Source organism: Ranitomeya imitator, chromosome 3 (genome assembly GCF_032444005.1).
Source record: "Ranitomeya imitator isolate aRanImi1 chromosome 3, aRanImi1.pri, whole genome shotgun sequence".
Taxonomy (NCBI): Eukaryota; Metazoa; Chordata; class Amphibia; order Anura; family Dendrobatidae; genus Ranitomeya; species Ranitomeya imitator.
The window spans coordinates 183,880,014-183,901,441 of record NC_091284.1 but is presented as its reverse complement, the minus strand read 5'-3'; the positions used below and the strand labels follow the sequence as shown (position 1 = coordinate 183,901,441).

At 42.0% G+C, this 21,428-nt stretch overlaps 1 protein-coding gene across 1 annotated transcript in view; it reads right to left on the bottom strand.

Moving 5' to 3' along the window:
• The window catches only part of NME7 (NME/NM23 family member 7), a 373,917-nt gene that overhangs the window by 236,342 nt on the left and 116,147 nt on the right, over positions 1 to 21,428 (bottom strand). The window contains exon 6 of the mRNA XM_069761686.1: positions 3,395 to 3,602. Within this exon, the coding sequence (XP_069617787.1) occupies positions 3,395 to 3,602 (208 nt within the window). The remainder of the gene's footprint in view (positions 1 to 3,394; positions 3,603 to 21,428) is intronic.

Sequence of the window (21,428 nt, the reverse complement as noted above, 5' to 3'; positions counted from 1 at the left end):
CAATTTGGAGAAATCACTTGTTATATTACATGTCTTGAGGTATATAAATAATTGTCATTTGGTTTTAACAGTAGAAAGTTTGGAGGTCTAGCTAATAAAGCTCATTTGAAAATCAGAGTTGAGTACTTTTGATTGCAACTATACACAACATCCAGCTAGGTTTCTGCTGAACTTTTTTTTTGTAAAGTTCTTAATAATAGTCAAAGCGATTTGAAAGACTCCAACGTCGTACAGAACAATTTAATTCTCGAGGGCATGCACTTTTGCTTTTAGAGAGAAATATAAAAAAGGTATGAAAGCATCATTTTCTAAAATATCAAGGCTTCTTATCATCAAAGGAAAGATTACAATGGCAGATAACATCTCTATCCACAGCTGATAACACAGGATCCACCATTTATATTAGGTGATGTCACTGCGGACCCTGCTTCCCTTCACAATGACCAAAGCACACGCTCATGGCCACACAAAACCCATTCCTACCAATAATAAAAAGACAATTCAAATTGTTGGAATAAAATGGCCGTGAAGTTTATTTTGGGTTACATTAAGACTCAATAATATAATAAATCAATAAATTACTCAGATAAAATTGTCCAAACACCAAAACACCAATAAATCAATACACCCATAGAATGGGCGATTATCCCACACATAAACCATCACGACAGTAGGAATAAAAAATAAAGGGAGCGAGGATGGCATCTTCTTTTCTTCATATAGCCAGCGGAATGGGGAAGAACCACCAAGCAGGGCTTTTATACTTTAAAAAAGACCGCTAAAAAAATAATATTCCACCAATAGCAAACAGTTAAAAAGGCGCCAATATAGCCAGTCAGAACCGGTTTGAACTGCTCCTGAGGTAATCAGAGCTGACTCACTGACCTTTGTTTGACCTTTCATAAACAAAAACAGCTGAAGTAAAAAACCCATAAAATAACATGAAGGCTGTTCAGGGTTTATGTAGCCATGAGACCCCCACCCTATTTTCTTATATATTGGGCGGCTAGCATTAGACGCTTCACTAGAAAAAATAGGGTCCGAGTATGTTCACTGTGGCTAATGTACTTGTGAATTACCTGAAACTACAAGAATTTACAGTCTAAAAAAACCCTAAGGGTATGTGCACACGTTCAGGTTTTTTCGCGTTTTTTTCGAGTTTTTTCGCAATAAAAACGCATTAGAAACTGCAGACTTATGCATCCTATTTAGAATGCATTCTGCAATTTTTGTGCACATGATGCGTTTTTTTTCCGCGAAAAAAACGCGTCGTGGTAAAAAAAGCAGCATGTTCATTAATTTTGTGGTTTTTTTCGCGTTTTTCCCGCTATTCTATGCATTTGGAAAAAACGCAAGAAAAAAAAACGCATCAAAACCGTGCAAAAAATGCATCAAAAATACGCAAGCGGATTTCTGGCAGAAATGTCAGGTTTTTGTCAGGAAAATTTCTGCCAGAAATCCTGACGTGTGCACACAGCCTAAAGGTCAGTTTCAAAATTTCAAGATATCTATTTTTTGTTTGTGAAATTGGAGAAAAAGCTAGGCAAAGAACAAACATTGCAACCCCCCCCCCCCCAAAAAAAAAAAAAAAAACACTTGACACAAAAAACCTGAGTTAAACAATAGGTCATTTCCTGGAGATAGCTTACAAGTAATGTACATCAAGGATCCTACCACAATGGCAGAGATCCAGAGAACTCCAATGCCAGCCATTTAACAACCTAAAACATATAAATTTGGTGTATTAACTAGTCTAAAAAATTATAATAATTCTACTTTATTATGTAAAAAAAACAAACAAAGATTGCCACATCTGTATGAACCAGACTGAATCCATCCGGTCTACGCTGTCAGAAGAAATGCTCTTTTGTTGATCCTGAATTAATAAAAAAAAAATCATAGAATAAAAAATAATCAAAATGTCATATGTATCCCCCCCATAAAATACAACTCATTTAAAAAACAAGATCTCACACAGCACCGTCAACAGAAAAAAATAATATATTGAGCATTTAAATGTGGTGACTTAACAAAAAAAAAGTACGGTAACAGAAAAAGTAGTGAAACATAAAACAATTAGATTGTTTTTGCGTTGCTATAACCCTAGTGACCAACAGTTAAAGGGGTTTTCTGGTCACAGACCATAGGGTAGGTGGTATCATGAGATCGGTGGGGAGCCAACACCCAGCACCCCCACTGATCAGCTGTTATTTGTTCTGACAGCCGCCGGTGTAGAGACTTGCCAAAGAATCTGACATTGTTCTGCAGCACATGTCAGCATCTGCTGCACACGGAATGGAGTCACAGGAGCCACGAGGTACTGACTACTGGTATATGTCATTCTCTTGTTCTTCCTTTCTTTTCTATGTCTACTTCACTATGGCAATGTTTATGATGTTTCTTCCATCTATTTATATATACAATTGGCTATTTGTATGGGAGTTTCTTCTCAGTCACTATGTTATTTAGTCATTACACCCACTACTAATATCTCTATGCAGTGGTTTCGTTACATTTTGTCATTTGCTTTCCTTCCATCCTTCATGTGCTTCTATTGTTTCCTATATTTTAATACTAGGACTTAATAAAATTATATTTTTATATACTTTTTTGATTTGGTATACAGGTTTTGCTTTAGTGAATATCCATACTAATGTTACATTGAATGGAGATGCACCTTGCTGCCTCGAATAAAGTGTTCACAACCTGCAGCCAATGGAGCAAGTAAGAGATGAGGGTATTGGACCACCGCCGATTAGATGCTGATGACGTATCTTATGGATAGGTTATCAATATTATCATACTGGACAACCCATTTGCATATGTCTTTTGTAAGGTGAAGATTAAAAAAAAAAAAAATTCCTTACCATGAATGTCAAAACTGGCTGAAGCGTTAAAGGGAACCTGTCAGCTGTTTTGGCCGCTATAAGATGCGGCCATCACCTGTCAGGGATTGTCTACAGCATTCTTTAATTAAAATATTATACTCACGTGGGGGGTGGTCCGGTTCGATGAGTGTCGCAGGTCCGAGTCCGGCGTCTCCCCTCTTCTTGCCTCTCTGACCTTTCCCAGCACCTGCGCACTGCAGTACTTTGCTCTGCCCTCAACAGGGCAGATAAGTACGCATGCGCAGGAGCGCGATTCCGGGGACCATGAAGCAAGCAGGAGGGCGGCGTCACAAGAAGAAGGGAGGCGCCGGACCCGGACCTGCGACACCTATCAGACCAGACTGCCCCCTGGGTGAGTATAATAAAACTTATTTTTCTTATCTGGCAGGTCAAATCGATGGCTTATCTATGGCATTATAGAATGCTGTAGATGAGCCCTGAAAGGCGGTGATAAATATATTTATAAGCAAAATACAGTACTTGGCACCTTGATGAAAAGCACTTACTCTGGCAGCTGAAGCGACGGAGTCAGAACCATGAGCGGCATTTTTCGTTCCATCGGTGCCAAACTTGGCTCGTATGCTTTGCGGTGATTCACTTCGGGCTACACTACAGTTTGTTGGACCTAGTAATTTTCTCCAAGCAGAAACAGCATCATCTCCAATTACTTCCATTGCTACTATCGGTCCACTTGTCATGAAATTGATAAGGTCACTGAAAAATAAAGGGAGTTTTAGCATTACATTTTAAAAAATATATATTTAAAAGAAAAAGATAAATGCTAGGAAGCTGAAAGTTTGCAAATGTTTTACAAAAATAAACAAGATGGAAGGATCATGGAATGATGAAAGAAGAATTACACCCTTTACTGCAGTAAGGCACAGAAATCATGCACAATACACCTCGCTACATTGTGTTGGCAATTACTCCTACTTACAAAGGGGAGTTGTGTTAGTGGGGATTCAGAGCAGGGGTCCCCATTGGAGATCCGGCCACCACCTTTCAGCCCTCATATAAAGCATACTATAATGCTGTGTATATGCCCCCGACACAGCCTGCAACAAAACAAACACACCTCTTATTATACTCACCTGCGGGGCGGTCCGATGGGTGTCGCTAGTCCTGGTCGATGCCTCCCTTCTTCTTTCGATGTCGTCCTTCATATAGATGATGAGTGCTACATCATCCAGTCTCCCCGGAATCGCGCTCCTCCACAGGCGTACTAACTAGGGCCGAGTAAAGTACTGCAGTGTGCATGCACTGGGGCGCTTTGATCTTTCCCAGCGCCTTCGCACTGCAGTACTTTGCTCTGCCTTGGTCAGGACAGAGAAGTGCGCCTGCACAGGAGCATGATGCCAGGCAGACTGTGTGGATGATGTAGCACTCATCATCCATATGAAGGATGACATCGAAAGAATAAGGGAGGCACTAAACCAGGACCAGCCACACCTATCGGACCTGACTGCCCCCCAGGTGAGTATAATAAAATGTGTTTTACTTTTGTTGCAGGCCGGGTAGATACATAACATATTAGTATGCTTTATATGAGGGCTGAAAGGTGGTGGCAACATATGGGGCAAATGTGGTGACAGGTTTCACTAAGTTGATTATGTAGTGGGAGGCTCTTAGTGCTTACTACTAGTGATGAGCATTATCTGAGAATGCTCATGTCCTAATCGAGTAGGCATGCTCGAAAAAAAATGCTCGAATCGCCGTGGCTGCATGTCTAGCAGCTGTTTGATAGCCGCAACACACGCAGGGATTGGCCCATTTTTTCAAGCGCGCCGAAAATACTCGATTAGGACACAAGTGTGCTCGGATTACACCTTATCCAGGTACACTCGCTCATCACTACTTACTACCCTTCCACAATGTAGAGGATTCTGTAAACAAGTCATTCTACTACTAGTTTTCCACTTGCTACAGCACACAAAGAAGCTTTCTTTATGGATGTAGGCGTCTATTTATGGTTTCTCCTCTCGGATATCTACAATGCATGATCAAGTTTCCTCACTGAAAATGTAGACTTAAATCATTCACTCATTTAACCAAAAACAGAGTAAAATTACATAGATATATATTTAGAATGCATGAATCATTGGAAATTAACATTTGCAAGCACTTTTAAATAACTCAACATGCAATGTTAATTCAATAATTATCTTGTCTACATACAGTATATACTTGAGTATAAACCAACATGAGTATAAGCCGAGGCACCTAATTTTGCCACGGAAAACTGAGTAAGCTTATTGACTCCAGTATAAGCTGGGTATGCATTGTCCCCTCATCCCTGTCCTGCTATGCGAGACTCCCCTCCCCCCCCCCCGTTGCTGTCCTGCTATGCATGGCTCCCAGGTCCCGTCCTGGCATTCATGGCTCCCCCCGTCTCATCGTTGTATGCATGGCTCCCCCAGTCCCATCGTTGTATGCACTGCTCCCCCTGTCACATAGTTGTATGCAATGCTCCCCCTGTCACATAGTTGTATGCATAGCTCCCCCCGTCCCATCATTGTATGCATGGCTCCCCCGTCCCATCGTTGTATGCATGGCTCCCCCCGTCGCATCGTTGTATGCATGGCTCCCCCGTCCCATCGTTGTATGCATGGCTCCCCCCGTCCCATCGTTGTATGCATGGCTCTCCCCGTCCCATCATTGTGTGCATGGCTCCCCCTGTCCCATCGTTGTATGCATGGCTCCCCCATCCCATTGTTGTATGCATGGCTCCCCAAGTCCCATTGTTGTATGCATGGCTCCCCAAGTCCCATCGTTGTATGCATGGCTCCCCCCGTCCCATCGTTGTATGCATGGCTCCCCCCCCCCCCCCCCCCCCCGTTCCATCGTTGTCTGCGTGGCTCCCCCCGTCCCATCGTTGGTTGCATGGCTCCCCCCGTTCCATCGTTGTCTGCGTGGCTCCCCCCGTTCCATCGATGAATGCATGACTCCCTTGGTCCTGTCGTTTATGCATGGCTCCCCGAGTCCCATCATTGTATGCATAGCTCCCCCCATCCCATCATTGTATGCATGGCTCCCCCCCCCATTCCATCGTTGTATGCATGGCTCCCCCCGTCCCATCGTTGGTTGCATGGCTTCCCCCGTTCCATCATTGTCTGCGTGGCTCCCCCCGTTCCATCGATGAATGCATGACTCCCCTGGTCCTATCGTTTATGCATAGCTCCCCCTCGTTCCTTCATTGTCTGCGTGGCTCCCTCCAGTTCCGGTATGCATGCTTCCTATTACAAAAACAAACAAACATCCTACTCACCTTCCAGCGTGTTGTTGAAGCATTTCGTTCCAGCTATGGAGTGGAGAGGCATGCTTATTTATTACCTTAATGAGAGGTGCCACGTGACCGCTCAGCACAGGAAGAGCTGCAGGCGCCGGGACCAACGAGATGCTGCGAGGGCACGCTAGAGGGTGAGTAAGATGTCTTCTGGAAGCTGGGGGCTGCAGCTTCAGCTGTCACTCTGCGCTAACAGCTGCACAGTTACAGCCACAGCCACCAGCTCCTGCCGCTCCCCCTCCCCCGCCAGCTTTATGTATACTCGTGTATAAGCCGAGGGGGGCGTTTTCAGTACAAGAAAATGTGCTTAAACACTCGGCTCATACACGAGAATATACGGATTATACACTGTATACACAATTAGGCAATTTGTATTTTCGCTCATTAGTTTTATTATTGAACAACTACATTGCAGTCGGTCAACCCAAAAGGTTAATAAACTTGTATATGTAAGAAAGTGTGAGGTTTTGCCTTTCTTAGGAGAATATCTGTGTGCAGAATTATTGGGAAACATTTAGTTTGTGGAATTATTAGGCATCTTAATAGAAAAAAAGTAATTTTTTCCATCCAATAGCTTATTTTCATCTGTTATAGTGACAACAATAACCAAACAACTCAAAATATACAAAATATATTTCTGACATTTACAAAAATTAGGTTTTTGATTTGAAAAGGGCGTCAGTCCAGTGTTGAAACGCCTTGGATAATAAAAAAGCTTTATTTCATACCATCAAGTATTCTTCATTGCTCTAAGTGCAGCCCAGGTACTGACTGTGATTTTTCCACTAAAGTGAGTCTCTTAATCTCTTGATCAACTTTTTGGCCACCACCAACCACAGCCTTCCAGAAACCGTTCAGATATGTGCAGTGTTTTCCTTCACTTTAAATCTCCAGTTTAAGAAGAGCCCACAAGTTCTCAATAGGGTTAAGATAATAGAGCAGAAGAGGCCATGTCATTATTCTTTCATATTTAAGACCTTTATTGGCAGCCAAGAAGAGGAGGGCTTATTTGTATGCAATGGAGCATTGTCATCCAAAAATCATGGTTTTCTTGTCAGATGTAGATGGAAGAAAGTGTACTTTAAAAACTGGCAGTAGGTTTAGAAGGTGATTTTAAGTTAATTTTCAACCCAAACAGATTTAACTAGCTCATTTTTAATAATACCAGTACATAGCAGCACCCCACCTCCACCTTGCTGGTGACAGAGTCAAACTGGAGGTCTGTGCCAATTACTGATCCATCCTTCTGGTCTGTCAAGACTCATTCACATCTCATCAGTCCATAAACCTTTGAAAAACGTGTCTTCAAATATCGTATATACTAGTGTATAAGCTGAGTTTTTCAGCACATTTGTTTGTGCTGAAAATTCCCCCCTGGGCTTATATACATGTGATTGTCCCAGAGGGAGGGGAGGGGGAGCGGAAGAGTAGTGGGTCACAGGAGTCAGGAGCCAGCGGATGCGGCTAGAGCCTGTGCCTGGTGCTAAAGTGAAATGAATATTCACTGCACTGGAAATTAATATTCATTTCTCTTATAGCACACACAGTTACATCCACAGCTGCTGGCTTCCAGCAGCTGCCGGGCTATCATGGGTGCCCACTCATTAAGGTAATGAATATTCACCTCTTTCCACACCCATAGGCGTGGAAAGAGGTGAATATTCATTCCTTTAATGAGCGGAAACACGTGATCGCTCGGCTGCTTGAGCTGCTGGCACCAGAACAAGATGATTCGAGGGGGCACAGGGAAGGTAAGCAGGATGTTTTTGTTTTTTAGTTACAGCCACAGCCGCTGGCTTGCAACAGCTGCCTGGCTATCACAGGTGCCAGCTCATTAAGGTTATGAATATTCACCTCTCTCCACTCCCATAGACAAGGATGGGAATAAGGAGCCATGCAGACAAGGATGGGAATAAGGAGCCATGCAGACAAGGATGGGGATGAGGAGCCATGCATACCAGGATAGGGATGAGGGGACAATGCATATCCAGCTTACAGTTATATGAAAAAGTTTGGGCACCCCTATTAATCTTAAGCTTAATGTTTTATAAAAAGTGGTTTTTTTTGCAACAGTTATTTCAGTTTCATATATCTAATAAATGTTGGACACGGTAATGTTTCTGCCTTGAAATGAGGTTTATTGTACTAACAGAAAATGTGCAATCTGCATTCAAACAAAATTTGACAGGTGCATAAGTATGGGCACCCCACCAGAAAAGTGACATTAATATTTAGTAGATCCTCCTTTTGCAAAAATAACAGCCTCTAGTCGCTTCCTGTAGCCTTTAATGAGTTCCTGGATCCTGGATGAAGGTATTTTTGACCATTCCTCTTTACAAAACAATTCCAGTTCAGTTAAGTTTGATGGTCGCCAAGCATGGACAGCCCTCTTCAAATGATCCCACAGATGTCCAATGATATTCAGGTCTGGGGACTGGGATGGCCATTCCAGAACAGTGTAATTGTTCCTCTGCATGAATGCCTGAGTAGATTTGGAGCGGTGTTTTGGATCATTGTCTTGCTGAAAGATCCATCCCCTGCGTAACTTCAACTTTGTCACTGATTCGTGAACATTATTGTCAAGAATCTGCTGATACTGAGAGGAATCCATGCGTCCCTCAACTTTACCAAGATTCCCGATGCGGGCATTGGCCACACAGCCCCAAAGCATGATGGAACCTCCACCAAATTTTACTGTGGGTAGCAATTGTTTTTCTTGGAATGCTGTGTTTTTTGGCCGCCATGCATAACGCCTTTTTGTATGACCAAACAACTCAATCTTGGTTTCATCAGTCCACAGGACCTTCTTCCAAAAAGAAATTGGCTTCTAAAAATGTGCTTTTGCATACCTCAGCCGACTCTGTTTGTGGCGTGCTTGCAGAAACGGTTTCTTTCGCATCACTCTCCCATACAGCTTCTCCTTGTGCAAAGTGCGTTGTATAGTTGACCGATGCACAGTGACACCATCTGCAGCAAGTTGATGCTGCAGCTCTCTGGAGGTGGTCTGAGGATTGGCCTTGACTGATCTAACCATTCTTCTTCTCTGCCTTTCTTATGTTTTTCTTGGCCTGCCACTTCTGGCCTTAACAAGAACTGTACCTGTGTTCTTCCATTTCCTTACTATGTTCCTCACAGTGGAAATTGACAGGTTAAATCTCTGAGACAGCTTTTTGTATCCTTCCCCTTAACAACTATGTTGAATAATCTTTGTTTTCAGATCATTAGACAGTTGTTTTGAGGAGCCCATGATGCCACTCTTCAGAGGAGATTCAAACAGGAGAACAACTTGCAAGTGGCCACTTTAAGTAGTTTTTCTCATGATTGCATACACCTGGCTATGAAGTTCAAAGCTCAATGAGGTTAGAAAACCAAAAAAAGTGCTTTAGTAAGTCAGTAAAAAGTAGGTAGGAGTATTTAAAACAAGAAAATGATAAGGGTGCCCATACTTATGCACCTGTCAAATTTTGTTTGAATGCAGATTGCACATTTTCTGTTGGTACAATAAACCTCATTTCAAGGCAGAAACATTACTGTGTCCAACAGTTATTAGATATATGAAACTGAAATAAATGTTGCAAAAAAAACAATTTTTATAAAACATTAAGCTTATGATTAATAGGGGGCCCAAACTTTTTCATATAACTGTATACTCAATTAAATATGTTTTCCTATTTTTTGTGGCAAAATTAGGTGGCTCGGCTTATAGTCGGGTCGGATTATACACAAGTATATATGGTAATTCTTGGTTCAGTCTTGAAATTTCAACTTCTGTGTCTTGTTGTAATTAGAGTGGTGGAACCACACGGCCGTGGCCCGAGTGAAACCTGGTGGGACATAACTAGGTGAGCTCCTGACTCTTCACTAAAGCCCCTGATGGTGGGGTTAGGCTTGGCGCCCAATGGACACCAGGTGTTACTCCAAGACAGACTTCGGACACACAGCAGCTGTCCGCCAAGGGACAGGTAGCTGGAATGGCCCAGCAGGAGAATACAGCTAATACAGGCAGGTACAGCAGGAACACAGGAACCACAGATGCAGATGATTTTGGCTGATATACAGACTGGTACAGCAGCTGCAGACGGGTCCGGCTGATATCAAAAGTGGCATGGCAGGTGCAGGCAGGTCCAGCTGATATACAGACTGGCACAGCAGGTACAGATGGGTCCGGCTGACATACAGACTGACAAGGCAAGTTCTGGCACGGAGGTTAGGGATGGACAGACACTAGTGGAACTAGTGGGAACGAACGTGACAGGAACCTGAGAACTAGCAATTGTGTAGGAAACTAACTAACTGGCGGGGGACACTTTAGGATAGACAGCAAGGTTCCTATAAGAAGGATGGAGTGGGCACACGCCCTAACAACAGTGCCCACGGATTTGTATGCAATGCGCAGACACCGAGTAGGAAGGAGGAAGAGCGTGACAGGAGCCACGGCGAGTGAGCCATGTCCCTGCCGGATGAGAGGAGCAGTCCGCGTAGACGCCAGCGCTACACTTGCTCAGTGGTTGTCAGGTTTCATCCCTTCATACATCTGCCATGTCTCTGAGCACTAAACACCTTATACTTCTGGGCCTCCAGGGAGGTTGCAGCTCTGGAATATGACAACACTGGAGGATAATGGGTTCCTGATCACTTCGTATTGAGTCTTCTCAAATCTTGGGCAGTTAATGGGAGTCTTTTATATAATGTGGGTCTTATTTTCCACATGTTTTTGCAACACTGTTGACTATTTTCAACCAAACTTTTGATGATTCAATGATCATACCCCAATAATTTAGTAATTTCCAAAGTGCTGCATCCCTCTGTAACACTTCTGACTTTTCAAAGTCAGCTAATCTTTGTTTTGGCTCATTTTGCCTTAATAACAAGCTTACTAAGGGTATGTGCCCACGATCCTGAATAATAGCGTTTTGGATGCAGCTTACCTGCACTGTGTCCAAAAGGCGGTGTTCTAAATTAGAAGTACAGTGGATGGGATTTATAGAAATACCATGCCCACTGTGCTGTTACTTGATGCTGTGTAAACTCACCAGCAGCGCGGGTTTATGAGCTTGTCAATTTCTGTTGCACAAACACTTGTCTCCGCAACAGAAACTTCCACAACAGAATATATTGGATGCGGTAAATCCGCATGGTTCAGTGAACACATACGGATTTATCTGCGTGATTAGAATGCAGTGACAATACACTGCATCCAAAATGCTGATACTTCCTGATAATGGGCACGTAGCCTAATAATTCTGCTCGCATTGATAAAGGGGGATGTATCTTTGGGCTACAGACTCCCTCATTACACAAAATACATATCACCTGATCTGCTTCATCCTGTAAGTTTATACAGCTTGTAGTTGGAAAATCTGCATGAAAATGGTGATGTGTTCAAAATACTGACTTGCCTAGTAATTGTGAAAGCAGTGCAAAGTGAATATAAAAAGTATATATACCCTACAGTAACTGATTATATTCACTGTTAATTTATTACATTAAAAGGCATGTGGAAAAATACCATGTACAATTGTAATCAACATTAATAACAATATTTTCTGCTTTTTGCACAAAAAAACAAACAGGAACAATTTATATAACTCAATGTAACTAATCTAAAAAGGGATTTATCCAAATTTGACACAAAATGCCCCTTTTAATGACTACAGCAGTACTTTACTACTTAGCACCTTAGTACTTAGTAGAGCACCTTTGGCTGTTATGACCTGCTGCAAATGAAATGTGATGCATAGCCAGACACCAGCTTCTGACTGTTCCTGAGGAACCTTTACCCATTCCTCATGGGAAAAGGCATCCAGCTCACTTCTATTCCTGACTTGTCAAGAGAGAGGAACAAAAAATTAAAAACAAGGAAGCAGATACAAAAAAAGAAAAGGCATTTAAAGTTCCTAGGTATACAGGTGGAATCATAGTATGTGGATAGAAAAGGCATTTAATGCTCCTAGTGATACAGGTGGAATCATAGTACATGGATGTGGCAGAAACAGAAAGCAATTACCAGCTGCCACCAGATTCCTGAAGAGGCAGGTGGGCATATGCCCTCGAGCAACTGCAAAAAACCTAGATTTGTTAGCCTCAGGCAGTGAGGTTTGATTTGGACAGTACAGAGCATGTTAAATGCTGAAGATCTTCACGCTCAAGCATACATTTCTACTCACCTAAAAGCGTAAGAAAAGTCAGCCCCTGTAAACTCTTATCCGTATAAATAAGTCACAGAAGTTTTGAGATTTTATTCTATGTAGCAATGAAACAAAACTGGAACTTTTCAGGCCTATTGATCAGCAGAGGAGGAAAAATGCAACATAAACTGAAAACACCCTACCTACAGTAAAGCATGTCAGTGGCTGGGTGATGCCTAGAGCAAAGCATGGCGGTAGCTTGGTGATAATCTGTAGCCGCTTTGCTTCTTCTGGCACTGGAAATCTGCTGCATGTGGATGGTATTATTGAGTCAATGAAGTGTCAGGAAATTGCAGGAGAAAATGTCATGCGCTCTGAATATGAAGCTTGAGCATCATTAGATTTTCCAAATGGACAGTGAATCCAAGTTTCAGTCAGTTGAAGAACACAAATTCAATTAATTTCCTGGTTTATGCAAGCAAATGATCTCTTCACTTAACTTTCTTGGCTCACTCTGTTGACAAGTCAAGATTATTATTAAAATGGAATCCATTAACCATGTGGAATGACATAGGACTCCTCAGGAACACTGGCAGAACCTGGTGTCTGGCTATGCATTACGTCTTAAGAATTTTGGAAGAATTGTCCAGGGAACACCACACAGAGGAAGGAGTTATGATCCCACAATCTATCCCGATGCGGTCTAAGCGGTTTCCACCACTTTCTAATTGTGCGGCTATTGACATCTTTGTCAAGGTAGTCAGTGAGGAGTTAACACGGATCCCGCAATCCATCCAGAATGACATCTGACTAGATATGAGAAGGAACGTCTGAAACAGCTGAGAGATCTCCCTGGGGTTGTGATCAAGCCGGCGGACAAGGGGGGTAACATCGTCTTGTGGCCCAAGACGATGTACGAAAAAGAGGCCATGCGCCAATTATCCAATTCTACTTGTTACAAGAAATTGTCATGTAACCCCTTGTCCGCCTACTGCTCAGAACTCGGGGAGATTCTCAGAAAAGCCACTGATAGGGGCATCATCACTAAGGAACTGTGCACGGCATTAACTGTAGTGGAACCTATGGTACCGACATTCTACCTTCTCCCCAAGACGCATAAAAATGCCCTGACACCACCTGGATGCCCCATAGTGTCGGGGAGAGGTAATTATTTAGACTGTATTGACAAATGAGTAGATTCTATCTTACAACCCTTAGTTGAAGAACTTCCCTCATTTCTTAAGGACACTAACCAGTTGCTACGGAGGGTGGATGACCTTAAGTTAAGCGAGGATACAATCATGGGGGCAATGGATGTGGAATCATTATATATATACTAGCATTCGACACAGTGATGGCCTAGCAGCCACCGATTTTTTTCTATCCGCATCCAATTGCTCCCCTGCATTTCGGGGTTTTGTCCTGGAGATATTGCGTTTTACGCTCACTCATAACTTTTTCACGTTTAGGGGGTCCTTTTTCCTGCAGCTTCCTGCAGCTCCAGGGAACAGCCATGGGGGCGGCCTTTGCGCCCTCCTATGCTAATCTGAAGAAAGAGCAAGAAAAAGATCATGCCCACATAGACAGGAACACCTCCATATATAATCCAGTATCAAAAATAGTTTTTATTATTAAATTGGCAAAAAACTCAAGACTGCACATAGGTACACACACAAAACAACAACACAAAAACCATTAAAAACACTTAAAAAATGCAAACATGCAAGAAAACATGCCTATATATATATATATATATATATATATATATATATATATACATATGTCATATCCTAGAATGAGGAAAATGACAGCCCACAAAACATGTGCTTCCCACAATAATGTTATCACAAGAATCTGACTGCACAAGCGAAGATAATGCAAGGATAAATGACCACTCCATGAAATGGGTGTAAAGATGTTAATATTGCAATACCATACATCCCTATAATAAGGCACATAATATGCGTGCAGGATACTTCAATAATATAGAAACTTTAGTCATATGGCAAAAAGAAAAAATATAACTGATGAAAAAAGGCGTACAACAAAAATTTATGATGAATGAGACAGTAGAAAAAATAGAAAAGCATAAGAGATGTTAATATATGAAGTGTCTCAGTAATAGTATGCATAGGACCTGCGGGAGGGGGAGGGGGAACTAGACAATGCAAGAGCCCAAAACCTCAATCCCATGGGGGAAAAAAAAAAATAAAAAATTGTCATACCCACAGTCCAAAGCCATAGAGAAAAATCTTGTGAAGTGGGGAAGCAGAATGTGGGATAGGCTCCCACGCGTATCGCCGCCTGAATAGCGGCTTCCTCAGGGAAAAGATATCATGACATGACATCTTTTCCCTGAGGAAGCCCCTATTCAGGCGGCGATACGCGTGGGAGCCTATCCCACATTCTGCTTCCCCACTTCACAAGATTTTTCTCTATGGCTTTGGACTGTGGGTATGACAATTTTTTTTTTTTTCCCCATGGGATTGAGGTTTTGGGCTCTTGCATTGTCTAGTTCCCCCTCTCCCTCCCCCTCCCGCAGGTCCTATGCATACTATTACTGAGACACTTCATATATTAACATCTCTTATGGTTTTCTATTTTTTCTACTGTCTCATTCATCACCATTTTTGTTGTACGCCTTTTTTCATCAGCTACATTTTTTCTTTTTGCCATATGACTAAAGTTTCTATATTATTGAAGTATCCTGCACGCATATTATGTGCCTTATTATAGGGATGTATGGTATTGCAATATTAACATCTTTACACCCATTTCATGGAGTGGTCATTTATCCTTGCATTATCTTCGCTTGTGCAGTCAGATTCTTGTGATAACATTATTGTGGGAAGCACATGTTTTGTGGGCTGTCATTTTCCTCATTCTAGGATATGACATATATATATATATATATATATATATATATATATATATATATATATATATATATATATATATATATATAGGCATGTTTTCTTGCATGTTTGCATTTTTTAAGTGTTTTTAATGGTTTTTGTGTTGTTTTGTGTGTGTACCTATGTGCAGTCTTGAGTTTTTTGCCAATTTAATAATAAAAACTATTTTTGATACTGGATTATATATGGAGGTGTTCCTGTCTATGTGGGCATGATCTTTTTCTTGCTCTTTCTTCATGTTTAAATCACAAGCCCACAGTGAACCTTCCAATCTTTGTTGTATTTTTGCGGTGCCCTCCATTTATATATTTACTCCTATGCTAATCTGTTCCTGGGGCTGTGGGAAAGGGACCTCCTACAGTCTGATGATCTGCTGTCTATGGAACGCATCCTATTATGGACGCGCTACATAGACGACATTTTCATCGTCTGGCAGGGTAATAGTGAGTCCTTCACTGGCTTTGTAGCTGCTTTGAATGACAATAATAGGAACATCCGGGTGACAGCCACATCTGATAGCTCTAATATCGAGTTCTTGGATGTAAGACTAACTAGGGATAGGACGGACACCATCCAAACTACGATTTATAGGAAACCGACTGCCACTAACGTGCTCCTGCATGCTTCTTCCTCCCATCCAGCCCATATGATTTACTCAGTCCCGATCGGGCAATTTCTGCATATACGCCATATTTGGTCCACCACTGACGAGTTCGAAATACAAGCCAGGGAAATCAAATCCCGATTTAAGGAACAAGACTGCAGTGGCATTTTGTGTTGAATTCTGGGGAACCACTTGTTATTTTATTGTGTTGAGCTATTTAAATTGTTTGTATGATTGGTTAATTGCAAAAAAAAGTTTGTAAATTTTGCTAAAAAAATAATAATAATTCCAAACGGGGGTTGAATCATTTTGGTTGCAATAGTACCAGACATAAAATAATTATGGGTTATATCCAATCACCAAAACATTCAATTGAATAGTCAAGTGTGTTATGCTTAAAGTAAACTCAAATCTGGCAAGACATGTAAAACCTTTACTTATTATTGGAAAAACACAGAGGTAACTGCTAGTAAACATAAAAACATTAGTAGGGATATTGTGTTATGCTCCTAAATTACATATGAACAAGAGTTATCAAATATTAGCACTGGTGGTACCTGTAAGATTATCCGGTCAGTGGATCAGTCAGAAAGAGCGGTCACCTATAGTAGGGGAATACCAGGCTTTGTAGGTACAACCTCAGAGCTAATAAGATGTGTGATTATCAAACAAAAAGGTTACGTTTTGCCATTTCTGCCGATATACGGTAGCAAAGCCTCATGGCCAATAGGCCAAGTAGTCTAGTACACTTGATGTGCTCTGGTGTGATAAGGGTATAACCTATGGACCTAGCCTGCGTTACCCCTTGTTTGTGATGGGACCCTGAATCTGGAACTTTCCCATCCCTAACATACCCCTTTATAAAATAAGTGCTGTCTCGATATGGCATGCTCCTGTGAAAAAAAATAAAAGGGGATTCTTCAGGGGTCATTACGCGTGATAGTTCTGCAACAACATGTCAAGGAAGTGTTACAATCCTGCCTGCCTTATTCTTGGCTGTAAACGATGGCTAGTCATCTATCACTTAAGAAGCATGCAGACTGCCAGCATGTATTGCAGGGCCAGTATGTGAATACACCCACATGCTCAGGTCAGCAAAGTGTGCTTGTTCTGTATTGGGAGCGTAGAGTAATTAATAATTTAGACGTGCCAATTTGGGCCTGTCAATGCACCATTAACAAGCACAGATTGACTATGCACAAGTCATTCAGCGCCTGTTTACCAACCTGTGACAATAAACAATGAAGGGGGACAGAATACCGGCAAATACAATCGTTCTGTCCTGTACATTATCCTTGATACATGGGCAATCTGCTGCCAATAACCAGGATTTTCTACTTCTCACTAGTTTGCCTATCTAAACGTATAAATGCATCGTAAGCCTCTGACAGATAGTTTTGGTAATGGCGGTTTATCTCCATGGAGAACTGAAGGATCAGTGTCACAGGGTTACCGTGACAGAGAGGAGCCAGAAGACTGCAGCGTCTGATTTTGCCTACTCCTGCACTGATCAGAAGCACTTCACCTTCATAATAAATGGTGTAAATTTATTTTAGCAGTGCAGGGGTTAATCTGCTCAGCTGAGAGCTCATGGAAGCTTTCCAGCATTAAGGCTCTCAGGTGTGCACTGTTACCCATCTCCTATATAATCTGGGTCCTGGCTAGCATTCATTGTCAGAGTAGCTTATGCTGCATGGTTGTAGAATGTTGGTGGTTATTGTTGGAGAAGGTGTTTGGCGGATTTATCTGTGACTGTTGCAATCTTTTGAGTGTGTGATAATTCCCAGTCTTCTCCTACTTTGGTTTAACTCATTCATACACTCCTCGGTGCTTACCTGTTGTTTATGTGTGTATATTTGTGTGATTGGTATTTTCCTTTATCCCTGTTCGTATTACCTAGTTAGTCTAGTTGGTGTATTATGGTACACTACTACTCCTTTCTTCCCTGGGTGGAGGAAGGGTACAGACTGAGGGCAGATTCAGGAGGTAAGGCAAGGTATGTGGCCCTGGCATCTTCGCAATCAGCAATAGTCTGGGGAACAGGGAGAGCTAGGGCACCACTAGAATTAGGGACAGGGAAGGAGCCCCTGGTCCTGGGACACGAGACAACAGAGTTTTGACAATCAGGCATGTAATTACAAACTGCTCAATCCCTATCTATTCAAAAGCCCCCCCAAACCCATTAGGTAGTTAGCCAGTTCTGACAAAATTGGCAGATTTGTCTGATTTTACTAATTAATGTATGGGAGCCTTAAAAGAATATCAAAGGCAATAGGTGTACTTAGGAAACTGAGTGTAAAATGTAATGTGTCACAAAAAGGACACTGCCAAGAACATGCCTTAAGTACCACAGAAAGAGAATAAATTACTCTATCCTTACGTATAAAAACACACCCATCTGAATGAGACAACCTTTTTCCATGTGAGGTAGCGATAGCAGAGAGGTTCTTCCACCCCATATAAGTTAATGGCATACTTAGGAACATTACTGTGGGAATGTTTAAGGGTATGTGCAGACGTTGCAGATTTGCCTGTGGAAATTTCTGCGCAGATTCTGCATCTCTTGGCAGAAAAACGCAGGTAAAAATCTGTGCGGATTTGATGAAGCATTTTTCTCATTCGAATTTGTATGCACTTCTTTAGGCTAAAGAAAGATCTATTACGGTACTTAACAAGAAAGTAAAAAAGACTTGTGATGTCATTTCCTTGTCCAACCTCTTCTTTTACATACTCCATTGAAGAATAATGTTTACACACATAGATAGATAGATAGATAGATAGATAGATAGATAGATCGATCTATAAATAGATCTATAGATCTATCCGTCCATCTATCTATCTATAGATCTATCTAGAAGAAAAAAAAATGAAGGCAGCCCTCCAATTGTTTCAGGTGGAAAAAAGTGAAAAACTTTATTCTGCCCACTCATCCTGTGCAACGTTTCGGTTCCTCCTGAGCCTTTGTCAAGCTCAGGAGGAGCCGAAACATTGCCCAGGATGAGTGGGGCAGAATAAAGTTTTTCACTTTTTTCCACCTGAAACAATTAGAGTGCTGCCTTAATTTTTTTCTTCTGTTTAGTTTGGCAAGTATTAGACTGTTTGCCTGGAGGCCTGGCACCCGCTGTGAACTGTTGTGCTGTTCCTTTTTTACTATATATACGGTAGATCTATCTATCTATCTATCTATCTATCTATCCATCCATCTATATACAGATATGTCTATCCATCTATCTAAACGATATAAAAAATTCATCTGTCTATCGATATATCTATCTATCGACATCTATCTATCGACAGATACATAGGTATATCGATAGACAGATGGATAGATATATTGATAGATAGATGGATAGATAGATATATCTATAGATAGATAATACCAAGCCCGATGTTTAGTAATAAACATAATAAAATGGTACATAAAGAGTTAAATAAAGACACACACACACAAAATCGGCATTAGGCCGGGGTCACACTTGCGAGAAACTCGCACGAGTCTCGCACCTCAGTACCCAGCACTGCTGCCGGCACTTGGAGCGGAGCGTTCAGCTGCATAGAAATACATGCAGCCGCACACTCCAGTCCCGAGTGCCAGCGGTAGTGCCGGGTATTGAGGTGCGAGACTCGTGCGAGTTTCTCGCAAGTGTGACCCTTGCCTTAAACGGCAATATCAGTTTAATATGAAAAAAAAAATGGCGTGAGCTCCTGCGCAATTTTCTGTGCCAGAGAGGGAAAGCCAGCGAGTGGGGGCCGATGATTATAGCCAAGAAAGGTGTTAATACCCATGGATCTTCCCAGGCTATGAATATCAGCCTGCAGCTGTATATTTAGCCTTTACTGGCAATTATAATAGGGGGACCCCCCTAAAAAATACTGACATGGGGTCCCCCTATAATTCACAGTCAGAAAAGGCTATACAGACAGCTGCGGGCTGATATTTATAGCCTAGGAAGGGGCCATGGATATTGGCCCCCCCGGCTACAAACACCAGCTTTCAGCAGTCTCAGAAATGGTGCAGCTCTAAGATGCGCCAATTCTGGCACTTAGCCTCTCTCTTCCCACTTTCCCTGTAGCGGTGGCAAGTGGGGTAATAGTTGTGGGGCTGACGTCACCTTTGTATTGTAAGGTGACATCAAGCCCACGGCTTAGTAATGGAGAGGTGTCAATAAGACACCTCTCCATTACTAATCCTATAGTTGTTACATGTTAAATAAAGACGCAGCCAGAATAAAGTATTTTACTGAAATAAAATACCACAGTTTCCCATGTTTATTATATGCCTAATTCCTAATTATAAAAATAAATAAACCAACAGTATACTCCCTGTTCCGACGTAGTCCATCTAATAATGCGTGTCCCACGACGATCTCCCCTATAGAGCAGTCACGCCAGGAGATGTGACTGCTCTATAGGCCTCCAGTGACACACTGACAGGAGATAATGGCTCCTGCAGTGTTATCACTGAGAGTTCACTGGAGTTCATGCTGTCACTTTACGGCACTGCTGCGTGAGAATTTTTCCATGCAGCAGTGCCGCAAGTGACAGTAACCTCTGACGGCGGAGTGATACCTTCCGTCATTGTATCACCGGAGGCCCCTGGAGAGTGATCACATCTCCCAATGTGACAGCTCTGCACGGGTGATTGCCGTGGGACACTCGTTATTAAATGGATTACGTCGGAACAGGGAGCATACTGTTGGTTTATTATTATTTTTTTATTTATTTTTTTTTACAGGTGATCGAGGGCGTCGTGGATTAGCTGTATGGTGAGAATGTACTGTATATGTGTGTTTTTGTATTTTTTACACAAACACAGTATCCGGATGATGGGATTACTACTGTCCCATCATCGGCTAGCTGTCACTGTAGCAAGCATAGCCAGATGGGACTAGTAGTCCCATCGGACGATGCCTGTCTACACACAGACACACACAGCCCAACAGATACCCGCACACACACAGAGACACACACAGACACCCACACATACACGCACACCCACATCCAAAAACGCCACGGAAACGCATCAAAATATACAACATGTCCACATAGCCTTAGTCTTGCCTCCAACTCCACCAGAAAACACCAGGGCCCTCTATTAACAAACTTGGCCCACCCCACAATGTTGATTTGGGGGCAAAATTTATACCGAACATTTTGGTTTTGGATGCCTCAAATTTGTTGGGATTCAAAATGATGTCGGAGGAGAGAAGGATTCAACATGTTCAAATTCAGAATTCCAGTCTTTTTGTTCTTGAAGATAAAAGCTACCACCAGACAAGTCTGGCATCAGCTGTCTCACACAGAACACAGGAGCGCTCGGCCACCTTTATATATGTGAAGATAGAGAGTTGCAGGCCAAACATATATTGGGCTGTGGGGATGGTGGTTAGGGCTGCTGGTACGCACACAAAAAAGAGACAAAGTTATCATTCACAAGATGGTGACCATCTTCATAGAACATTAAGCAGGGAGTCAACATGAGATCACATAACAGATAAAGTGGGGAACAAATATCAGTTGAAGGGTGTGTAGTCTATTAATATCCATGATATTCAAATGCAATATAATGCTTTCCTACTGAAAAGTCTCTGGCCATTGATACATCCATTG